Source organism: Oncorhynchus kisutch, linkage group LG4 (assembly GCF_002021735.2).
Source record: "Oncorhynchus kisutch isolate 150728-3 linkage group LG4, Okis_V2, whole genome shotgun sequence".
Lineage (NCBI taxonomy): Eukaryota > Metazoa > Chordata > Actinopteri > Salmoniformes > Salmonidae > Oncorhynchus > Oncorhynchus kisutch.
The window spans coordinates 67,792,603-67,817,162 of NC_034177.2; the positions used below are offsets into that span (position 1 = coordinate 67,792,603).

Here is a 24,560-nt window from a genome sequence, read left to right on the forward strand (position 1 = left end):
TTTCCTTCTTAACTCACAATCATGTAACCCCACTTCTGTCCCAATAATGAATTTTCACTTTCCAACTGACCTCTCACATAATTGCATACATTGAATAATATATAGGAAATAAGGCAAACCATGGTTGTTTCAATTTTATTTGTACCAGCAGGGATGGGATGCGGTATTACAAAAATTCAACTAGGCTTGTTGGACACTGCTCTCTCCTTTTCCCTCTAACACTGTCTGTCCCTCTCCAGTGGGCAACAGTGACGTTTCATCTTCCACACCATGTGCTAAAGTTGGTCGCCAGTGCCATCGTGACTGAGCTGAAGAAGATCAACCAGAACGTCGCTGCCTTGTCTGTGGCCTCGTCCATCATGGACAGGCTCTCCTACCTCTTACCAAGTGCACGGCCTGAGCTGGGGGTGGGTCCAGGGCGCTCTGTAGATAGGTGAGCAGGACCTTAAACCATGACAAACCTCATAATGCACCAGAGGCGTTAAAATGACTCAAATAACCTCATCTCCCCAATACCAATCAGATTTATTTCGTTCCTTTTGTTTTGCCTGTATTTCTGTATTGACAAGTTTGACCCTTGCGGTCTGTCTTTCAGATCATTGATGTACAGTGAGGCAAATAGGAGAGAAACGTTCATGTCTTGGCCCCATGCCGGGTACAGGTGGGCACAGCCTGACCCCATGGCCCAAGCAGGATTTTACCACCAGGTAGGCAGTGTAAGGACACCACCTCTCCCATCATCTCTCCCTCTAATGCTTGCATAGTGAAGAAAAATGTACTTTTGATCCTCCAATTACATGTTTATCATGCACGCACACACTAGTTTGCATGCCGTTTGAGACCCAAGTTGCTGCATGGCACATTATTGCTGATGCAGTATATAGAGGCATAATATTTCTGTACATAAAGTCTAAAAGATTTGCTGTTTTTTTTTTTGTGTATGGCTGAGCCTCATGATGCTTGGCTTGGAGTTCCTTCTTGTTGTGAAATTCCTTTTCTCTCTCTGCAGCCTGCCTCTACCGGTGATGACAGGGCAATGTGTTTCACATGCAGTGTCTGCCTAGTGTGTTGGGAGCCCACTGATGAACCATGGTGAGTCACTCATTAGTGCTGAGCGATTAACCAACATTTTGTTAATTTTGGGGATTATAATAGAATTTAGGTTCAATTACTTGAATTCGTTCATTTCGGGGCTGTTTTTGTTGTCCTAACGAGTCGTTCTCTAGAGAAATCCAATCATTCACAAGTGAAATCAACTCTTGAGCTATGTGAGATGCTGGTGCTGTAGTTTTTATTAAGCAAATATTCAGCCTAGTTCAGCGCAGAAAGGTGGTAATTAACTACAGTCACCATAATCCATTGCACCATTTTTTTCAGTCTCGGGGGTCTGAGGGGAAGAGGCGAAGCTAGAGGTTACACTCTCAACAAAATCTGTCCAAAATAATCCCAATGCATTTCTATTGGTTTATTTTGGACCTTGCCTTTGGGACAACGACTCCCCTTCTTAGGGCGGAGGCATGAGCATCTCGTCATTATATACACATCTCTGGACGGGCACTTTTAAAAAGCTCTAAAATCATTGTCATGTCGTTATTTTATATTGCCTTTTAATGCATTTTAAAACAAATCTCAAACCGTGACTACTTTTAAATAATTTAACTGAAATGGAACTGACAAAAATAACTACTAATCTCTCAGCACTCTCTCTCTCTCACACACACACCACAGAACATTCAGATCGCACATTCATTTACCTCTAAACAACATAATGACCATGATCTCCGCCTTCTCGCCAGGTCCGAGCACGAGCGTCACTCCCCCAACTGTCCGTTTGTGAAGGGTGAGCACACCCAGAACGTGCCCCTGTCCGTCACGCTGGCCACCAGCCCCGCCCAGTTCCCCACCCCCGACGGCTCAGATAAGATCGCCTGCTACGGCTTCGGCAGCTGCCCCCACTTCCTGGCAGCCGCCACAAAGCGTGGCAAAATCTGCATCTGGGACGTGTCCAAGCTCATGAAGGTAAGGCTGCGCGGCATGGTGGGAAACATGATACAGTGATGACAACGTGAAGGTTTCATCTGGCCCTAGGGGAACTGGTGAAGTCAATATTTCAAAGTAATGTCATTGGAAAGAAGTAGAGTTTTGCTGATGTCTGCCTCCATGCTATGCTTTTGGTGTGTGTCTGGGTGGCATGAGCGTGAGTCCTGGTTGTCAGACTTTATTGACATACATAAAACTTATGAAGGCATGAATAAATAATACATGTATCTCTATGTGCCTGTTATTTCTCATGTTTGATTTGACGATTCATGATTGTTTTTGCTTTCCCTTCAGGTGCACTTGAAATTTGAAATCAACCCCTACGACCCGGCGATCCTGCGACAGCTGATTCTGTCAGGGAGCGAGCAGGCCCTGGGGACCCAGGAGTCCAGGAGGCCCACCTTAGCCTGGCTAGAGGACTCCTCAAGCTGCTCAGACATACCAAAACTAGAGGGGGACAGGTACTACTGGACACACTCTATGCACACCTAGTCAATGAAAGTTTAAATGGAGTTGTGTTAAGTGTATGTGTAAAATAAAGGAAATCTGTTAGGACCTCTTTTTCTTTGTCTCTCTGCCAGTGATGACCAGTTGGAGGACTCTGACAGTGAAGAGCATTCCAGATCAGAGTCCGTGACGGGTATGAAGTCACTCTTCAAATCTTCTTATTCTTTCGGTCTGTAGACTACTTTCTAGGTATCCATAAGATGGCCTATCGCATTTATTTGTGTCTTTCCTGTTCCCAGGCCACCCGTCCCAGAGGGAGAGCATGGAGGTGAGCCTGGGCGTGACAGCGCTCAGCGTCCTGCAGCAGCCAGAGAAACTCCAGTGGGAGGTTGTGGCCAGCGTGTTGGAGGACACAGTCAAGGACCTGGAGGAGCTGGGTGCCAACCCTTCCCTGGCCCAGGCCAAGGCCGCCAAGGAGAAGCTCCCGGAGCACCACAACATTCCTTTCCCCTGCCTGCTGGCTGGAGGCCTGCTCAGTTACCTTGCTGCCCCACTCCCCTCCTCTCGCCGCTCCATGGACGGCCCCCTCAGGACTCAGGGCCCCGAGCCTCCCCATGTTGTGCCTGACCAGGGCCCCATGGAGATAGAGTCCTGTAACCTCACTCCCTTGGAGCTGGGCTCGCCCAACTCGGCTGCGCCCACGGTGCGCAGGACTATGCCCGTGCTCTTGCTGTACAGCTTCAAGGAGTCGGAGGAGAAGTCGTCGGGCAAGGTTTTTGCCCAGATGAACAATCTAATGAGCAAGGGGCTGCACGAGGAGGGCTTCTCTGTGCCGCAGATCATCGAGATGGAGTTCGACACCCACGAGCAGCTGCTGCTCCAGGACCCGCCCATCACCTACATCCAGCAGTTTGCAGACGCTGCCGCCAATTTAGCCACCCTGGACGGGGACAAGTGGAGCTCGCTTACGCCGCGGCCGGGAGCCCTGGTGCAGTGTCTGCGGCTGCCCAAGCAGCTGGAGGAGGAGAACCTCTACGTGGACTCCATCACGCCCTGCTCAGACGGCGTGCACCTGCTGGTGGGGCTACAGCCCTGCTCTGTGGAGTCTCTCAGTGCCATCAACCAGGTGGAGGTCCTCAACAACCTCAACCGCCTTCACTCAGCCCTCTGCAGCCGCCGCAAGGGAGAGCTCCAGCCCCTGCCCACACTGGCCAACGGACACGAAGCCCTCGCCTCCGCCTCGCCCCCTCAGACCCCACTCATCCTGCCCCCGCCTGACCAGCAACAGCCGTCCAGGGCCCAGGGAGGCTGTGGGGGTGGAGGCTACCTGGCCCTCTACAAGCTCAACTACTCCACCCGCATTGTCACTCTGGAGGAGGAGCCTATCAAGGTGCAGCACATCAGAGACCCCCGGGACGCCGTCACCTCCCTCATCCTGCTTCCGCCAGACGTGCTGGACGGGAGGGAGGACGACAGCGAGGAGGCCTCGGAGGAGAAACCTCCGCGTGGGTTTAAAAATGGCTCTGCCTGCGGCCATGGGTCTGGTTGTGGACCAGGGACTGGTACCAGCAGCACCAAGGTGAAGCAGGCAGACGTGGCTGGACTGGGCCACCTGGTGATCACCACTCAGGCAGGGTACATAATGATCCTAGACCTTTCCACTTTGGAGGTCCTGGCCAAAGTGGAGCCGCCCAAGACGGATGGGACGGTGGATGAGATTGACCCTTTCGTCTCTGTCACCTACTGCTCCGGGACTGACCGCCTGTGCGCTTGCACTAAAGGTGAGGAATGACTCAGAGTCTAAGGCACAAATGACATTACTTAGATTTCCCAGGTTTTAATGGTGCAGATGATGTTGTACTATCCTTGTAATAATCTGCCAATGCCAGGATAAGTGATTACTATATATGATACAACAATGAAAAAAGATGAGTGTGTGTGTGTGTGTGAGACATGTGAGCGAAGCCTGGAGGGGGTAATGTGTTCTAGGGAATCAGGTTTGTTTTTGAACATTTGTGTGGCTTAGTCCACCAGCTGTTTTACAGTCTGCTGCAGGCTGGCATTTATCGAAAGTTGAAAAAGAAACAAATGGGGTTTTTAAATCATTTCACTATTGGAATATTATCAGGAATTTTTGTAGAATATCCATATATTCTAAATAAATGTTATTATTTGTATGTTTTTACTTGCGTTTTTAACCTGAGCACTGCTGCGCGAGGGAGATAGGCTGCTGCGCTATTGCTGCAGCGGAGCCGGTGTGTGTGTGAGATTGAAGTCTGTAGACGGAGGGAGGTGGAGAGAGATGCAGTAGCCAAGGCAACTTGGCTTCAGCCAAGACTAGCTAACTTGTAACTAACTTTGTTATGGTTTGCAAGTACTTGGGTAGTGAATTGATGTTAGCTTCAGCTGTAAAGTAGCAAGGAAGTTAGCCTACAAAGCTGTAAGCTACTGTAATGTTTTGCAAACAGTAATTAATAGTTTCTACATGGCGTATTGCATTATTCAAGTATCTTTAAAAATAAAACTTTTGTTTTGTTTTACCCCTTTTTCTCCCCAATTTCGTGGTATCCAATTGTTTTTTAGTAGCTACTATCTTGTCTCATCGCTACAACTCCCGTACGGGCTCGGGAGAGACGGAGGTTGAAAGTCATGTGTCCTCCGATACACAACCCAACCAAGCCGCACTGCTTCTTAACACAGCGCGCATCCAACCCGGAAGCCAGCCGCACCAATGTGTCGGAGGAAACACCGTGCACCAACCTTGGTTAGTGCGCATTGCGCCCGGCCCGCCACAGGAGTCGCTGGTGCGCGATGAGACAAGGATATCCCTACCGGCCAAGCCCTCCCTAACCCGGACGACGCTAGGCCAATTCTGCGTCGCCCCACGGACTTCCCGGTCGCGGCCGGTTACGACAGAGCCTCGGCGCGAACCCAGAGTCTCAGGTGGCACAGCTGGCGCTGCAGTACAGCGCCCTTAACCACTGCGCCACCTGGGAGGCCCTATTCATGTATCTTAACTACTGTGCAGCATGAGTGTGGAGCTAGCATGAATTTGGCCTGCGGGTGATTAAAAATTATTTAAGACTGTAAAAACCCCAGCAAATCAGCTCCAAATTATTTTAATTTAGAAAATCTGTTTCAGTATTCCCAAGCATAATAGAGAGATATGCAGTTGAAGTCTGAGGTTTACATACACCTTAGCCAAATAGATTTAAACTCCGTTTTTCACAATTCCTGACATTTAATCCTAGTCAAAAGACCCTGTCTTAGGTCAGTTAGGATCACAACTATATTTTAAGAATGTGAAATGTCAGAATAATAGTAGAGTGATTTATTTCAGCTTTTATTTCTTTCATCACATTCCCAGTGGGTCATACGTTTACATACACTCAATTAGTATTTGGTAGCATTGCCTTTAAATTGTTGGGTCAAATGTTTCAGATAGCCTTCCACAAGCTTCCCACAATAAGTTGGGTGAATTTTGTCCCATTCCTCCTGACAGAGCTGGTGTAACTGAGTCAGGTTTGTAGGCCTCCTTGCTCGCACACGCTTTTTCAGTTCCGCCCACAAATTTTCTATGGGATTGAGGTCAGGGCTTTGTGATGGCCACTCCAATACCTTGACTTTGTTGTCCTTATGCCACTTTGCGAGTGTGCTTGGGGTCATTGTCCATTTGCAAGGCCCATTTTTGACCAAGCTTTAACTTCCTGACTGATGTCTTGAGATGTTGCTTCAATATATCCACATAATTTTCCTGCCTTATGATGTCATCTATTTTTGAAATGCATCAGTCCCTCCTTCAGCAAAGCACCCCCACAACATAATGTTGCCACCCCCGTGGTTCACGGTTGGGATGGTGTTCTTCGGGCTTGCAAGCCTCCCCCTTTTCCTCCAAACATAAAGATGGTCATTATGGCCAAACAGTTCTATTTTTGTTCCATCAGATCAGAGGACATTTCTCCAAAAAGTACCATCTTTGTCCCATGTGCAGTTGCAAACCGTAGTCTTGCTTGGTGGTTTTAGAGCAGTGGCTTCTTCCTTGCTGAGAGGCCTTTCAGGTTATGTCGATATAGGACTCGTTTTTACTGTGGTTATAGATACTTTTGTACTTGTTTCCTCCAGCATCTTCACAAGGTCCTTTTGCTGTTCTGGAATTTATTTGCACTTTTCGCACCAAATTACTTTCATCTCTAGGAGACAGAACGCGTCTCCTTCCTGAGGGGTATGATGGCTGCGTAGTCTCATTTTGTTTGTACAGATGAACGTGGTACCTTCAGGCATTTGGAAATTGCTCCCAAGGATGAACTATACTTGTGGAGGTCTACAATAATTTTTCTGAGGTTTTGGCTGATTTTCTTTTGATTTTCCCATGATGTCAAGCAAAGAGGCACTGAGATTGACGGTAGGCCTTGAAATACATCCACAGGTACACCTCCAATTGACTCAAATGATGTCAATTAGCCTCTCAGAAGCTTCTAAAGCCATGACATCATGTTCTGGAATTGTCCAAGCTGTTTAAAGGCTCAGTCAACTTAGTGTATGTAAACTTCTGACCCACTGGAATTGTGATACAGTGAAATAATCTGTCCGTTAACAATTGTTGGAAAAATTACTTGTCATGCACAAAGTAGATGTCCTAACAAACTATAGTTTTGGCAAGTCAGTTAACAGTAAATGTGTTGAGTGGTTGAAAAACGGGTTTTAATGACTCCAACCTAAGTGTATGTAAACTTCTTCTGACTTCACCTGTATGTGATTGTATACAAACGTAAGCAAGGTTTGAAAATGTTTTGGTTAAAAATATATCTGTGCTTCTTGTTGTCAATTTGCAGTGTACAGATTATTTGTAGTTTATGTTACGGCCCCCTGACCATCTGCTCAAGAAAATAATTGGCCTGTGGCTGAATCGAGTTGATGATCCCTGGGCAAGAGCTAGAAAAGAGTGGAGCATCCACTGTGCACTCGAGCTAGGGGATTTCAGCTGCACTTTCAATCAGTAGATGATGTGAGGCTTGTTTTACAGAAGTACTGAACGTAACAAATTTGAGTACAGAACCGTTTTCTTTCATGTTCTGGTATGGATAAAGTATAGACCTTTCGGTATACTGTGCAACACTTTATAGCCTTCTCCTCATTCAGCATTTTTTTTTAATGCATTGCATTATTGAACTCTCTCTCCACTTGCTACACACATTGAGTCACTTTGCCACTTGGTTTGGCCAACATAAACTACAAGCTACATGAAGGTTACCGGTCGTCACTAGTTACCAAATCAAATGTATTAGTCACATGCGCTGAAAACAACAGGTGTTGACGTTACAGTGAAATGCTTACTTACGAGCCCCTTCTCAGCAGTGCAGAGTTAAAAAGCAAGTAATAATAATGGAAATAGTAACAATAAAAACGAGGCTATATACAAGGTGTACCAGTACAGAGTGAATGTGCAGGGGTACGAGGTAATGAGTCATTTAAAGTGTCATGGAAAGTGTTCAGACCCCGTGACTTATTTCACATTTTGTTACAGCCTGAATTCAAAATGGATTAAGTATTTTTGTCCTCACTCAGCTTTGCAAATGTATAAACAAATAAAATACAGTAGTATATCTAATTTACATAAGTATTCAATGACGTAATACTTTGCAGAAGCACCTTTGGCAGCAATTACAGCTGTGAGTCTTTCTGGGTATGTCTCTAAGAGTTTTCCACACCTGGATTGTGCAACATTTGCCCATTTTTAAAACAAAAAACGAATTATAATATTATTTTTTTCCAAAATTCTTCAAGCTCTGTCCAATTGGTTGTTGATCATTGCGAGACAACCATGTTCAGGTCTTTCCATTTCAATTAGATTTAAGTAAAAACTAATTTGGTCACTAAGGAACATTCATGGTAGATTTGGCCTTGTGTTGTAGGTTATTGTCCTGCTTAAAGGTGAATTAATCTCCCAGTGTCTGGTGGAAAGCAGACTGAACCAGGTTTTCCTCTCGGATTTTCCCTGTGCTTAGCGCCATTCCATAAAAAAAAAATTCTCCTGAAACTCCCCAGTCCTTAACTATTACAAAGGGCTGGGGAGGGGCGCCAGGTAGCCGAGTGGTTAGAGCGTTGGGCTAGTAACTGAAAGGTTGCTAGATCGAATGCCTGAGCTGACAAGGTAAAAATCTGTTGTTCTGCCCCTGAACAGGCAGTTAACCCCCTGTTTCTAGGCTGTCATTTTCAATAAGAATGTGTTCTTAACTGACTTGCCTAGTTACATTTTTTATAAGAAAACTTATAACATGATGCAGCTGTCACTATGCTTGGAAATATGGTGGTTATCAGTAATATACTGGGGGCAAATCCAACTCAACACTTTGTATTCAGGACAAAAAGTGAATTGCTTGTTGCCTTGTTTGCAAACAGGATGCATGTTTTAGAATATTTTTTTATTCAGTACAGGCTTCCTTTTGACTTTGTAAATTAGGTTACTGTTGTGGCGCCACTACAATGTTGTTGAGCAGGCCTCAGTTTTCTCCTATCACAGCCATTAAACTCTAGCTGTCCCTTCCTCTGAGTTAGGAAGGACGCCTGTATCTTTGTTGTGACTGGGTGTATTGATATACCATCCAAAGTGTAATTAATAACTTCACCATGATCAAAGGGATATTCAACGTCTGCTTTTTATCTTTTTCTTTTGCCTTCTACTAATAGGTGCCTTTTGTGAGACATTGGAAAACCTCCCTGGTCTTTGTGGTTGAATCTGTGTTTAAAATGCACTGTTCAACTGAGGGACCTCACAGTTATCTGTATGTGTGGGGTACATAGGTGAGGTAGTCATTCAAAAATCATGTTAGAACACTTCTTGCACACAGAGTGAGTCCATGCAACTTATTATGTGACTTGTTAAGCACGTTTTTTACTCTTTAATTTATTTAGGCTTGCCATGACAAAGGTGATGAATATTTTATGACTCAACAAAGGGGTTGAATATTTGATGACTCAAGACATTGCAGCCTTTCATTTTTTATTAATTTGTAAAGAAAAAAATACAATTCCACTTTGACTTTATGGGGTAGTGTGTATAACAGTGACCGATCTCAATGTAATTTAAATTCAGGCTTTAACAACAATATGGATGAAGTAAAGGGTTGTGAATAATTTCTGAAGGCCCTGTGTACCCTTGTAACAATGTCACATGGATGTTGTCATTTATAAAAAGCTTTTTCAGTGTTAAAATAGGCTTAATTTTTCTCACTAATTATATTCAAAAGTATTCTAATTCCAAAGTCTGTTTGAATATTTGAAGAACCGTGCACATCCTAGTTGTCATATGATAAAATATAAATATCTTCAAGCAGGGATGATTGATTTGAAGGGAAATCCATTTCTTTGGTAGAGCAGTTATTGTGTTAAAATGACAACTATGCAGAAATGTATTTATGAAATCTTTGGATCCATTTCACATTAAGAATGTTAAGTCTGACTGCAGTTATCTAACCCCCCTCTAGGTGGAGAACTTCATTTCCTTCAAATTGGAGGTGTGTGTGACGATGTAGATGACAGCGACATTTTTGTCGATGGCCCCCTTTCTAAAGGGGCTGAACAGCTGTTGGAGGGGGCAAAGCCCTCCTCCAACCCCTCGAGCCCAGGGATCACAGGTAGGAGACACAGACCCCTTTACACTTCACATATCTGCTGCTTCTCTGCTCATTCAATAACTGTGCAGCCCTGTTGCCTCATTTCACCGTTGCTGACTATGAACACCTATGAAATATATTTCATGGATATTGGTAACTGACTACTCATTGCTTATTGGAACCCTCTTTCCAGTGAAATCATATGCTGATTGACAACATTATACTGTACAGACTGGAATAGCAACAATACATTTTCCGGTTTCACAAGTTCTTTACATCCCCGTGGCCTTTAATTTTTTTAATATATATTTTGTACTCTGCCAACCTCTTCTCCCGGTAAGGAGTTGACCTCCTGGTGGACCAAGTGTTGGCTGTGGAGAGCCTGACGTCGCTGGTGGAGCTGACGCGCTTCGAAACACTGACGCCGCGCTTCTCGGCCACAGTGCCGCCCTGCTGGGTGGAGGTGCAGCAGGAGCAGCAGCAGCGTCGCCACCCCCAGCACTTGCACCAGCAGCACCATGGAGACGCCGCCCAGCACACACGCACCTGGAAGCTGCAGAGTGACAGGTACGGACGTGTGGGTATGACTGGGTGGGTATGGGTGTGAGTAGAATCCTTATGGGTATGTGTAGTCAGTGACTCATTTCTCTTAAGTCTATCCACAAACGTCACACTATTAATATACAATCACAATGGCTGTACATTTGGAATATACAGACCCATTCTAAATTCCTTATTGAGGACCACACCTACATGTTCCTTTTGAACTTGTATGTTAACAGTCTCACATACTCCTATAAATAAATAAAAAGTAGCCTAGGATGTCTTGATTTTAGGAAGTATTTGAGGAGGTGAATAATGCGGCCATGCTTTCTTTGTTGTTTGTAGCTCCAGCTGGGACGAGCATGTATTTGAACTGGTCCTTCCCAAGGCCTGCATGGTGGGCCATGTGGACTTCAAGTTCGTCATGAATGCCAACATCACTAACATTCCTCAGATCCAGATCACCCTGCTGAAGAACAAGGCCCCAGGTCTGGGCAAGGTCAACGGTGAGGTCACTCACCGCTATCTCTATGTTGCCTTGGCAAATTTTTAAAATATAGTATCTTGAGCTTAGACTATGCAGGACTCCAGAGTAACATTTTCACCTGGTGGCTCTGGTGCCACAAACCTTTTTAGTTTGTGACACCAGCCCATAATTTGGCCACACCCGGAAAAAAAACATTTCACAGCGTCACACAATAGGAAAAATAGGAGTAATAATCTTAAGTCAGTCGAAGTGATCTATTAAGAAGTGTGTTGGGCTACTGAGATGGTATTCAATTAAGAAGTTAATCCAGCTATTTTCATGAATTTTGGTATGACAATTAGGCTATTTTTGTTATATTCCAGGACCCTATAAAATCAGTTTTATTCTTTGCTGGGTTACGTTTTGTGTTATCCCAAATTCTGTTCTCAGTTTTGTTTTTCCAGGATTCTGTTTTCCTTTGAGAGCAAAAAACAATCACACTTTTTTTAATAGAAAAACAACATAATGGTTGCTTGAAGTCGACAACAATGCTTAAACCACATCAGGAGAAGTCTGGGAAAAATGTGTGAAGTCATTCCAGTGTGCACCTAGCAAGAAGCTGTTTAGCAGTTTTTTGTTGCGCACATGGGATGCCAATTTTCAAAACAAATACCTACTGGGTTGATACAAATAATCATGATATCATTCTGTAAGGCAAGCACAGGCTACTTTAATTGAGAAGGTTTTTTGGGAAAGCCTTTCCATCTACCAGAATACTTTTCATCGCTAACGGCTATGCAAAGGACACCGCACAGACGAGGAAATTTCATTCTGTTCAGAAAGTTGCAGGAAATACGAATCACTGATGCATTCTGTTCATGTCTTATGATACATTTGGGCAAAGGTATGAATTATCAATACATTTAGTTAATTCCCTATTCACTTCAATACATTTTTGAATATTGTTGAATTCAGTATTTATGTCTGGATTCCATGATTCCATCTGCATTGCCTATTTTATAGGTCCCTAGGCTCCAGAGTATGTTAGATGTATTTATTTTTTTGTTCAGTAGACATGAATTTGCCTTCATCTTTATGTTCACTAGTATTACGTATAGGGTAAAACCATTTGAATTCAATCTCTTTTTGACAGCATCCCTTTTGATTTAAACAACTTTCTATACGTTTGCACATAGAAGAAGTGGGCCACATTTTTATTTTTTTATTATTTTGTCTTTTATTATTATTATTATTATTATTATTATTATTATTTTACCTGAATGTGTAAACATTCACGAGAAAAATCTGCTCAATGTTGACCCATTTTGCATACCCCACACTACCATGAGACATCCATGGCTTCATCACTGGAAAAGATAAACGATTGAGTTTGTCATTTAAAAGTTTACAAACAGGGTTATCTATTTTATAATTTATTTTAAAAGTTTAATGGTCGTTTGAATAAAACCAGATCAAAGTATGATGACCCAAGTATTAAAAATGAATGTCGCTTCTACATTGACAAAGTTTGACCATAAAGTTACTAGCTCCCTCCCCATGTGACACACATGGGTTCTGGAGGCCGGATTATATCATTCGGTAGCTAATCTACTGGTGCAAAAATTGAACTGTAGGGTGTCAGCAAATAACATGTATGAATAGTGTAAATTTTAAAGATACTTAGATGTTTCCCCTTTCATCTGTGTCTGGTGTTAGCTAATTACTGGCTAGCTAGGTCATCAGCTGGTGTGGAACAAAGGGGCGGGGGGGGTCGTTCAAAAAAGCATTTGTCATGTCAACACATCCGTCAGGGCTGCTGTGAACCGCATCACAAGAGGCTTGCCAAACAGGAGATGTATAAAACGCTTTCTGACATCATTGATACAAAGCAACTCAAACAATTAATTTGTATCACCAAAAATGCTTGATTTTACTGCTCACTGCATTGAAGTTTCTTGACATAGGCCTTTCAAAGAGCTGTCAGTAAAGGCGAGCTCATGATTATAAGCTTCCTGGTAGTTAGCCATGAGAGAGTCATTTTTCAACCCCCCAAAAATATTATGGGTGATATGTTAGTCACTGAAAATTATATTTTACATGGGTATCAGAATGACTGTTAGGGATCCTTTTTATTAACACTTTGTAAAAATGTTTAACCTTTTTTTAAGGTAAATTATCTAAACTTGTTAACTCAGATTTTCATATTTGCATATGTTGTAGCTTAGACCCTACTTTACACCATCTGAGGTTTTTGTGTTCTGCCCACCATTGGTTGAGACAAAACATGTTGTTTAATACACTGAGGGTGTCATTTCAGTCAGAAATAGAATGGACCTATCCCCTTAGACTTGGGGTGTGAAACTGGGATCCTTAATGTTAAGAAGAATTTTTTTTTGTATATGCAGAGAGTTAACTTTACAGTCAAATCAAATGTTATTGGTCACATACACATATTTAGCAGGTGTTATTGCGGGTGTAGTGAAATGGGAGTGGGTCAATTTCTGCAACAACTACGAGTGTTGAAGCGCAAGGCGCGACTTCTGTGTTGTTGCCCTGTCTACCACGCTGCTAACTCATGCGCAGATACTGTGTGTGACTGTGAGAGCCAAGTGTTTAATCTCGCTCATCTCAATACCCTCGCCATTAATGAAAGGGCATGCTTTACTGAAGTTACGAGATATGGAAAGCCAAGAAATTGCAAAATACAGCATTTTATTGGGATACACAGCTTTTGATTGCCGCTAGATAGGCCTATAGCACAGTTCTGGCTCGGTCTGCCTGGTGGCTGACCTGCCTATACTATGCCCCTCTTTGTCCCTTGCTATTAAGGGAAAGGGGGATACCTAGTCAGTTGTACAACTGAATGCATTCAACTGGAGTGTCTTCCGCATTTAACCCAACCTTTCTGAATCAGAGAGGTACTGGGGGTGTCTTTGGCCCCCGTGGGAACCGTGGGTTAACTGCCTTGCTCAGGGGCAAAACAACAGATTTCTACCTTGTCAGCTCTGGGAATCGATCCAGCAACCTTTCGGTTACTGGCCCAATGTTCTAACCACTAGGCTACTGGTATTAAAGAGAGGTTGGTGTCAGCTTTCTGCATGTACACAACCGTTCGAAAGTTTGGGGTCACACAGAAGTGTCCTTGTTTGTGAAAGAAAAGCACTTTTTTGTACATTTTAAAATAACATCAAATTGATCATAAATAGTGTAGACATTGTTAATGCTGCAAATTACTATTGTAGTAGGAAACGGCAGATCTTTTATGTTATATCTACATAGGCGTACAGAGGCCCATTATCAGCAGCTAGCACTCCTGTGTTCCAATGGCACGTTGTTAGCTAATCCAAGCTTATGATTTTAAAAGGCTGATTGATCATTAGAAAACCCTTTTTCAATTATGTTAGCACAGCTGAAAACTGTTGTTCAGATTAAAGAAGCAATAAAACTGGCATTCTTTAGACCAGTTGAGTATCTGGAGCACCATCATTTGTGGCTTCGATTACAGGCTCAAAATGTCCAGAAACAAAGTGCTTTTTTCTGAAACTAATCAGTCTATTCTTGTTCTGAGAAATAAAAGCTACTCCATGTGAGAAATTGCTAAGAAACCGAAGATATCGTACAGCATTGTGTACTACTCCCATCACAGAACAGTGCGAACTGGCGCTAACCGGAATAGAAAGAGGAGTGGGAGGCCCCAGTGCACAAGTGAGCATGAGGACAAGTACATTCCTGTCTAGATTGAGAAACCGACGCCTCACAAGTCCTCAACTGGCAGCTTCATTAAATAGTACCCGCAATACAACAGTCTCAACGTCAACAGTGAAGAGGCGACTCCGGGATGCTGGCATTCTAGGGAGAGTTCCACTGTCCAGTGTCTGTGTTCTTTTGCCCATCTTAATCATTTATTCTTATTGGCCAGTCTGAGATATGGCTTTTTCTTTGCAACTCTGCCAGCATCCCGGAGTCGCCTCTTCACTGTTGACTTTGAGACGGGTGTTTTGCTGGTACTATTTAATGAAGCTGCCAGTTGAGGACATTAAAGAGCTAAAGATGCTCAAAGTCGACCTATTTTGCGTACTCCACCATAGAAAATGTCATCCAATTCTTCCTCACTGGAAAAGATAAATGGTTGCGATTTGATATCACTTAAAATTTGGTAGGAACCAAATTGTTGGTCAGTGTTTTCCAGGGGACCCTAATTACATAAGAATAGATGTTACATGTATACAAAGATTTTAGGATATACTATAGGCTCTCTTGATTCAGCATACTGTTGCACGAACAACTTGCTGTATCACACCCTGCGTGATTGCGAGTACCATAGGGCGGCGCACAATTGGCCCACCATCATCCGGGTTTGGCCGGGGTAAGCCGTCATTGTAAATAAGAATTTATTCTTAACTGACTTGCCTAGTTAAATTAAAAGCATGTTGATCTAGCATCCTGTATTAGTTGACTTTTTCTATGCCCTAGCCCAGTGCATTAGCTAAATGGCATTAGGCTAGCTAGTTGGCGATCAGCATTAGGAATTCGTGTTAGGTATATTCCAGCTTCTTAAGACCAACTAGCTAGTGTTTTGCAGTGAGCAAGACACTCAAACTAATAGTACAATACAGTAAATGTGAATTCATATTAAAAAGCAACTTGGATGCAGCGTCCATCTTGTTTTGAGCAGTCGGCATGGCGGGCGCTTTTTATTACGGGAGGATAAGGCACTTTGCTGTTTGACAGATTCATGGTTTTATTCTCTCCAAAATACAACATTTTGATTGTGACCAGGCAGAATGTGCAGATCGCACCAGTGCGACAATAACGTTTTTAACTCGTACTGTCAAGTCAAAGGGTTGCAGTCTGGAGACCTACAATGAAGAGCATTGGCTGCCATAGATAACTAGTCTTTGTGCAGGGAAATATTGATTGTTTCATTTATGATCATGCTTAACACATCTTATTTGCAGATGCCTACTGTCTCAATTAGATTTGTTCTTTCTTTTTCTCTCCAGAGACGGCAGTTGACAGACAGATCTCCTTCCCCCTGTCCCATGTCCTCCATGCCAATGGGGAGAGGAATGGACAGCCACTTTTGCACGACTTTACAGATGACATTCAGTTCATGGACATTGAAGAGACATCAGGTAGAAAGCTGCATGGAAAGGCAGCCAGGGTTGATAGATGCAGTTTGACACTTGATTATTGTGTGTTGGGTTGACACATTGTAGATGATTCGTGTTACTAGTGATTCTGAGGGTGAAGCCGCAATCCGAGGGGTTCCTCAGCCGAGCAGAAGTTTCATAATATTGCTCTTCCTCTTCCAGGCTCCAGGCTGTGCACTTTCCTAGAAGACCATAAGGAGGATATCCTGTGTGGTCCCGTGTGGTTGGCCAGTGGACTGGACCTCTCAGGCCATGCTGGGATGCTGAGCCTCACCAGCCCCAAGCTGGTCAAAGGTAGCAATATCTGCCAACTTTTACATCGAGTCACATTGAAGAAATCTTACCTTGACCATTTTTGTCACTCCAATATGTGTCTTCCCAACTTTTTCTTGAAGAGCGAAAGAACAGTGGCATGCAGATCATCTATCTGAATCCCCCCCCCCCCCCCCCCCCCCCCCCTGGCAATGTACGTATTGTATTGTATGTTAGATGTTTTCTGCTGGTTTGTCCCCCTCCCTGCAGGCATGGCTGGGGGCAAGTACCGCTCGTTCCTGGTGCACATCAAGGCGGTGAGCGACAAGGGCATGGAGGAGAGCCCCATGCCGGTGGTGAGGATGCCCGCTGCCAAGCCTCAGAGCAGCAAGGGCCATTCCCTCTCCACCCTGCTGCAGAGGGCACAAGCCACGAAGGTACTGAGGGCAAAGCATTGGAAAACTAATGCAATTCCACATCAGCTTATTTCAGTAGTCCTTCTCTGCTGCACACATGAGGCGCTTTTGACTGATTGTACAGTTGTGTAAATTGAGTGCATGGGTGGCCTTGATTGTAGCTTTCTCCTTTGTCTCCATCTGGTGGGAGAATAATGCTATTGCCAGGTTCTCTGTGAGAAGTTGAAAATGTCAAATTGCTTGGATGTGGCTTCCTCATACCAGCAACATCCCATTCTTGAAGGACATTTTCTCTGTTAGTTTACAGCTCTACAATTTTAAAATAGCCCTCTTGGACCTCTCTGATCTAACACTGTACTGCTTTCTGTGTTTTAAAATACCCCTTTCTTCCATTTAGGAAAAGGCCTCCACTTCCAAAGCAGATTCTCCTGCTCAGTCGAAGAAACCTGACAACCTCCGCGGCTGCGACCTGCTCCAGGAGGTGTCTGTCACAATCCGAAGGTTTAAGAAGACCTCCATACCCAAAGAAAGGTGCGGCCCTTAGTACCGTTGTTTCACGAAAAACACTCAACTATTGTAAAATCCCAACACCTTAATAAAGTGCGTTATTCCCTGATCTTGCACAGTTTATTGAGAACGGACATGCATCTTGTTACTTCAATACTCGTTATATCATAGTAGTAAAACATAACTAACTGAATTGTGTGTATGTTGCTCCTGTCTTTTTCAGAGTCCAGCGCTGTGCCATGCTGCAGTTTCCAGATTTCCATGAGAAGCTGTTGAACGGGCTGTGTAAGGGGGCGGACGAGGGCCCTGGCACAGAGCACTCCCAGAGCCTCATCCTGGACTGCCTCTGCTGGCTGGCTGGAGTGTACTCCAACGGACCCTGCAGGTGGGCCTAAGAGGATCAATGTGGGAAGCAAGAAGGAGATGTGATATTCATAGGGATACAGAGATGCTCTATACATGCGGTAAAGAGATCAATGGAATTAGACCAAAACAATGGAAATACCACTCGGGGGGGATTATCGAGACGGCCATCAAAATTAGTCCACATTTATCTGTTTTATATGTGTGTTTTACACTGTAAGGGTTCAAATCGGAGTATAGTGCTTGTATGGATGTCAACACCAATCGTTCATGTCGTCACCAATCAACTGCATTACACTTATCAACTGCTTCAACTACCACCACCGATTTTCTATATGGCTGACTAGGTCTACACCTGTTGTATTTGCGCACGTGACAAATACAATTTGATTATACGAAATGGAGTTCTAAACCTGAAAAGGACATCTTCTAAATATTATGCAGCCTGAAACGGCTAAATATATCCAAATCGGATTTTAATAACATTGTAGGCCTGTTAGAACACACATCATGTCAGATTTGACAAATATCCAGATGTATTGGCCCCTCCCCCCTCCAAAAAAAACCATACAATTCCATGTGAATTCACAATGCAGCTGTTGCCAGCAACGGTTTTTGTCCCTTTCAGATGGTTGCGTATTGCCCCTGCACTACCATTACTGTACCTCAATTCCACCTCGCAAAGTTTGCATCTCACCACCTTCACATTTAACTTCTCAAAGTATTGCCATACTGTACTTCGCTGCTGTCGCTTGCATTTCTCTTCCGGTTTTACCACTGTTAACAACGAAGATGTAGTGGTGGAGATTAGTCTCCAAAATAATTGATTCCTCAACTAATTTACTCAAATGTGATCTTTTTGGAATGGAGGAGACTGATTAGTTGCAACCTTCCGAGAACACAAACACTTGCGTCTTTCATAGCGAGCTAGAGGGGAGTGGCACAGTATAGGCAGATCAGAACCGTGCACTAGACCTATCTGTCGGTTATCAAAAGCAGTATCTTGCGACTTCTTGGTTTGCAACTTCTGTAAATTAGGGCCTATCATCAATGGTCAAGGCTAGGATATATTCCACTGAACACACACACTCGCATCATTAGTGAAGAGAAAGGGCAGGCGAGCCAGTAGCCTGCTGTAATTTCATATGAGACAAAAACACCCCCAACCACTCAGCAACGACAAGTACCCTGTGCTCACAAGACTGGCCCGAAGACAGCTCCGTATCCAGGCGACATTGGTCTCATGAATAAACTAGGATATTCTACAGGCAACAGCCCGAAGACTGAATACACACTCATCATTAGCAAAGAGCAGGGGGAGGGGGAGAGGAGGGGCAGGCAGAACTGTGCGCATATGTCTTGGTCATCTGTATCTCGCAGATCTCGCAGATCTTGTCTTGCATTTTTTCTTAACGTTAATGATCACAATTTTGTTTAAATATTTACCCATAATGTTATTGAAGTGTTTATTAATATTTTATTTTTATTTAACCACACAAGTCAGTGTAGAACAAAGTCTTATTTACATTGACTGCCTACAAAAACGCAAAAGGCTTCCTGCGGGGATGGATCCGGGATTAAAAATATAGGACAGAACACGCATCACGAGAAGAGACAACACTACAGAGAGAGACCTAAGATGACAACACAGCATGGTAGCAACACAACATTGCAGTAGCACAACATGGTACAAACAATATTGGGCATGTTGGTTCTTTTCCTTCCAGCCTGAGAGAAGGAAAGGAGGCTCTGCTGATGAAAACAAGGAAACGGCTGACCGACATTGTGCGGGTGTGTTTTTTTGAGGCTGGACGGAGTATAGCCCACAAATGCGCCCGCTTTCTTGCACTTTGTATTAGGTGAGTTGGGCTTTTCATGGATGTTGTGACCCATACTCTGTCATACTTGTTGTTGATCCTTGTGTGATGTAGTAGGTGTGCACATTTGTAACTTGTTTTTGTCTGCTATATCATCAGTAATGGAAAAGGGGAGCCCAGTCAGCAGGGCTTTGGCATGAATCTCCTGAATGCTCTGCTGGACAATATGCCTTACTTGCCTGCAGCAGCAACAGGTGGTAAGTAGAAATGTTTTTCCTGATAACACAATCGTGGCTAGACAGCTTCTGCATTGTCAACAGCATTGTTTTGGAAGTGCATGGTTTTGCTAGGCAGTGGCATGTGTCGAAGTCGCTCTTTCTCTCTCAGGGTCGGTGTTCTGGTACTTTGTGCTGCTGAACTATGTGAAGGATGAGGACCTGTCGGGCTGCAGCACGGCCTGTGCCTCTCTGCTCACCGCTGTCTCCCGGCAACTGCAGGACCGCCTCACGCCCCTGGAGGCTTTGCTACAGACCAGGTGGGCCTTTTCACCCTCTAGTGTCCTTACACCCCAATCAGGACCTAGAGAAACCAAAAATAACTGACTAATGTTGCCAGAAGAATACCATAGTTTTTGAACCCAGCTGGACTCTGTGTATTATAATGCTCTGCACCATGTGTCTCCTCCCCAGATACGGCCTGTACAGCTCCCCATTCGACCCAGTGCTCTTTGACCTGGAGGTCAGCGGCTCCTCCTGTAAGAATGCCTTCAACAGTAGCATCGGCGTCCAGTCAGACGAGATTGACCTTTCCGAAATTCTCTCAGGTCTGCACCACATTCCACCATATTGCTTACACCTATCCAATTCCTTCATCAGTGGATTCATTTTGGTCTGGGCTGTACTCTGGTGTGTGTGACTTAACCTGTGTGTGTGTCTATTGCAGGGAACGGCAAGGTAAGCAGCTGTGCGGCGGCCGAGGGCAGCTTCACGGCCCTCACTGGGCTCCTGGAGGTGGAGCCACTGCACTTTACCTGTATCTCTACCAGCGACGGCACCAGGGTGGAGAGGGACGACGCAAGCATGTTCACAGGTACCTACCTCAGCTGCTTCTTGTTACTTGGGTAAAGGTTTATTCAGACCCTTTGTGAAACGGAACATTAAACATCTTCACTGTTCCTACTCAGGGATTTTGATTTATACTCCTGACCTTTGCCCTCTTCTCCCAGTGAGCACATTCGGTGTGACCCCGGCGGTGGGTGGCCTGTCGGCGGGCACAGTGGGCGAGGCGTCCACGGCGCTGAGCTCGGCAGCCCAGGTGGCTCTGCAGTCGCTGTCCCACGCCATGGTGTCTGCAGAGCAGCAGCTGCAGGTGCTCCAGGAGAAACAGCAGCAGCTGTTCAAACTACAGCAACAGGTCAGGGACTCTAGTACCCATACAGGCAAACTTACATACGGACATGTCCCTACACACGTATTCACAGACATGCATGTTATGTACTCACACAGGTGCACGTACAAGCGTCTTCTTATCCAAGCCGTCACTATGTGCACAAACACCAATATCATGTGTCAGACTTCATGTACAGTGCATTCGGAAAGTTTTCAGACCCCTTAACTTTTTCCACATTTTGTTACGTTACAACCTTATTCTAAAATGGATTACTTTCTCCCCCCTCCCTCCTCAATCTATACATAACACCCCAAAATATCAAATCAAAAACAGGTTTGTTGAAATGTTGTAAAAAAACAAAATGACATTTTACTTAAGTATTCAGACCCTTTACTCAGTACTTTGTTTAAGCACCTTTGGCAGTGATTACAGCTTAGTCTTCTTAGGTATGACGCTACAAGCTTGGCACACCTGTATTTGGGGAGTTTCTCCAATTCTTCTCTGCAGTTCCTCTCAAGCTCTGTCAGGTTGGATGAGGAGCGTTGCTTCACAGCTATTTTCAGGTCTCTCCAGAGATGTTTGATAGGGTTCAAGTCTGGGTCTGGCTGGGCCACATAGGGCATTGAGACTTGTCCCGAAGCCACTCTTGTGTTGTCTTGGCTGTGTGCATAGGGTTGATGTCCTGTTGGAGGGTGAACCTTTGCCCCAGTCTGAAGTCCTGAGCGCTCTGGAGCAGTTTCTCATCAAGGTGTTCTCTGTACTTTGATCTGTTCATCTTTCCCTCGATCCTGACTAATCTCCCAGTCCCTGCTGCTGAAAAACATCCCCACAGCATGATGCTGCCACCACCATGCTTCAACGTAGGGATGATGGCAGGTTTCCTCCAGACGTGACACTTGGCATTCAGGCCAAAGAGTTTAATCTTGGTTTCATCAGACCAGACCATGGTCTGAGAGTCCGTAAGGTGCTTTTTGGCAAACTCCAAGCAGACTGTTGTGCCTAATACTGAGGAGTGGCTTCCGTCTGGCCACTCTACTATAAAGGCCTTATTGGTGGAGTGTTACAGAGATGGTTGTCCTTCTGGAAGGTTCTCCAATCTCCACAGAGGAACTCTGGAGCTCTGTCAGTGACCATCGGGTTCTTGGTCCCCACTCTGACCAAGGCCCTTCTCCCCTGATTGCTCAGTTTGGCCAGGCAGCCAGCTCTAGGAAGAGTCTTGGTGGTTCCAAACTTATTACATTTAAGAATGATGGAGGCCTTCAATGCTGAAGAAATGATTTGGTACTCTTCCCCAGATCTGTGACTCGACACAATCCTGTCTCAAAGCTTTACGGCCAGTTCCTTAGACCTCATGGCTTGGTTTTTGCTCTGACATGCACTGTCAACTGTGGTACCTTTGTCGACAAGTGTGTGCCTTTCCAAATAATGTCCTATCATTTGAATTTACCGCAGGTAGACTCCAATCAAGTTGGATGATCAATGGGAACAGGATGCACCTTAGCTCAATTTCAAGTCTCATAGCAAAGGGTCTAAATAATTATGTAAATAAGATATTTGTTTTTATTTTTGAATTAGAAAAACTTTGTCATTATGGGGTATTGTGTGTAGATCGAGGATTTTTATTTATTTTATAAGTTTTAGATTAAGTCTAACATAAAATGTGGATAAAGTGAAGCGGTCTGAATAGTTTCCGAATGCAATGTATCAGTGTGATATTTGTCAGTTTTAGCCGAGTAGTAATCCTGTCTGTGTTCGGAACAGAAGGCCAAGCTGGAGGCAAAGTTGCACCAGACCACTTCAGCAGCTGCGGCCTCCGGCGTGGGGCCCATCCACAACTCTGTGCCTTCCAGTGCCCCCGGCTTCTTCATCCATCCCTCTGAAGTCATCCCCCCCACGCCCAAGACCACCCCGCTGTTCATGACGCCACCACTCACTCCTCCCAACGAGGCGGTGTCGGCAGCCATCAGTGTGGAGCTTGCCCAGCTCTTCCCTGGCTCCATGATAGACCCACCGCCTGTCAACCTGGCCGCACACAACAAGAACAGCCAGAAAGCCAAGCCGGTCAGTCACAAACAACTCATTGACGGCATATAGCCTAGCGTTTAAGAGTGTGGGCCAGTAACCGAAAGGTTGCGTCTGCTAAATTACTAAAATGCCAATAGCTCAAAGCACAGCAGTTAGGTTTGTGCTTTCACATGAACACCAAGGGACTTTTGTTGCATTTCGTAAATTTATAAAATATTTAAATTAAGAAGTTTTATATTCTAAATGTTTTGACTGAAAAGCGTCTTTGTTTGTTGCAGAACCCCATGGGCAGTGGTCTGGCGTTGGCCCTCTCTCAAGCCTCTCACTTCCTCCAGCCTCCTCCACAGCAGTCCATCATCATTGAGCGCATGCACTCTGGTAAGTACAGTTACCTTTTTGTGCCTTTTTACCTGGATCAACAGTTGTAAATGAAACTCAAGAGTGTATACACTACTTGACCAAAAGTATGTGGACACCTGCTCGTTTGACAACCCTCAAATCATGGTCATTACTATGGAGTTGGTCCACCCTCTTTGCCTCCACTCTTCTGGGAAGGCTTTCCACTAGATGTTGGAACATTGCTGCAGGAACCTGCTTCCATTCAGCCAAGTGCGTTAGTGAGGTCAGGCACTGATTTAGGGCAATTAGGCCTGGCTCGCAGGAGGCGTTCCAATTCATCCCAAAGGTGTTCAATGGGGTTGAGGTGAGGGCTCTGTGCAGGCCAGTCAAGTTCTTCCACACCGATCTCAACAAACCTTTTCTGTGTGGACCTCAATTTGTGCACAGGGGCATTGTCAAGCTGAAACTGGAAATGGCCTTCCACAAACTGTTGCCATAAAGTCAGAATGTCTTCTAGAATGTCATTGTAGGCTTTAGCACTAAGATTTCCCTTCACTGGGGCTTAGGGGCCTAACCCAAACCATTATTCTTCCGCCAAACATTACAGTTGGCACTATATTGGGGCAGGTAGTGTTGTCTTGGCATCCGCCAAACCCAGATTTGTCTGTCCGACTGCCAGATGGTGGAGCATGATTCATCACGCCAGAGAACGAGTTTCCACTGCCCCGGAGTTCAATGGCAACTAGCTTTACACCACTCCAGCCGGTGCTTGGCATTGTGCATGGTCATCTTAGGCTTGTGTGTGGCTGCTCGGCCATGGAAACCCATTTCATGAAGTTCCAGACAAACAGTTATTGTGCTGTCGTTGATTCCAGAGGCAGCTTGGAACTCAGTAGTGAGGACAGATTTTTACACACTACGAGCATCAGCACTCGCCGGTCCTGTTCTGTGAGCTTGTGTGGCCTACCAATCTACGGTTGAGCCGTTGTTGCTCCTTGACATTTCCATTTCACAATAACAGCATTTACGCTTGACCTGGGCAGCCCTAGCAGGGCAGGAATTTGACAAACTGTCTTGTTGTTATCCTATGACGGTGCCATGTTGAAAGTCACTGAGCTCTTCAGTGAGGCCATTCTACTGCCAATGTTTGTCTTTGGAGATCGCATGGCTGTTTGCTCGATTTTATACAC

The 24,560-nt window shown here is 44.7% G+C and overlaps 1 protein-coding gene across 17 annotated transcripts in view; it reads left to right on the forward strand.

Annotated features, from left to right (window-relative positions):
• Positions 1 to 24,560, forward strand: part of birc6 (baculoviral IAP repeat containing 6) — a 147,304-nt gene that overhangs the window by 13,499 nt on the left and 109,245 nt on the right. For 14 of the 17 annotated variants that reach the window (XM_020481699.2, XM_020481707.2, XM_020481712.2 and 11 more), the window contains exons 4-26: positions 240 to 433; positions 596 to 716; positions 1,010 to 1,092; positions 1,797 to 2,019; positions 2,335 to 2,501; positions 2,622 to 2,680; positions 2,787 to 4,268; positions 9,972 to 10,121; positions 10,442 to 10,667; positions 10,989 to 11,149; positions 16,113 to 16,244; positions 16,425 to 16,556; positions 16,785 to 16,951; positions 17,328 to 17,461; positions 17,661 to 17,822; positions 19,528 to 19,659; positions 19,777 to 19,874; positions 20,005 to 20,152; positions 20,307 to 20,440; positions 20,560 to 20,706; positions 20,843 to 21,030; positions 22,768 to 23,067; positions 23,310 to 23,409. In XM_020481699.2, the coding sequence (XP_020337288.1) occupies positions 240 to 433; positions 596 to 716; positions 1,010 to 1,092; positions 1,797 to 2,019; positions 2,335 to 2,501; positions 2,622 to 2,680; positions 2,787 to 4,268; positions 9,972 to 10,121; positions 10,442 to 10,667; positions 10,989 to 11,149; positions 16,113 to 16,244; positions 16,425 to 16,556; positions 16,785 to 16,951; positions 17,328 to 17,461; positions 17,661 to 17,822; positions 19,528 to 19,659; positions 19,777 to 19,874; positions 20,005 to 20,152; positions 20,307 to 20,440; positions 20,560 to 20,706; positions 20,843 to 21,030; positions 22,768 to 23,067; positions 23,310 to 23,409 (4,840 nt within the window). The remainder of the gene's footprint in view (positions 1 to 239; positions 434 to 595; positions 717 to 1,009; positions 1,093 to 1,796; positions 2,020 to 2,334; positions 2,502 to 2,621; positions 2,681 to 2,786; positions 4,269 to 9,971; positions 10,122 to 10,441; positions 10,668 to 10,988; positions 11,150 to 16,112; positions 16,245 to 16,424; positions 16,557 to 16,784; positions 16,952 to 17,327; positions 17,462 to 17,660; positions 17,823 to 19,527; positions 19,660 to 19,776; positions 19,875 to 20,004; positions 20,153 to 20,306; positions 20,441 to 20,559; positions 20,707 to 20,842; positions 21,031 to 22,767; positions 23,068 to 23,309; positions 23,410 to 24,560) is intronic. The other 3 variants (XM_020481704.2, XM_020481716.2, XM_020481703.2) reach the window with 2 other exon arrangements.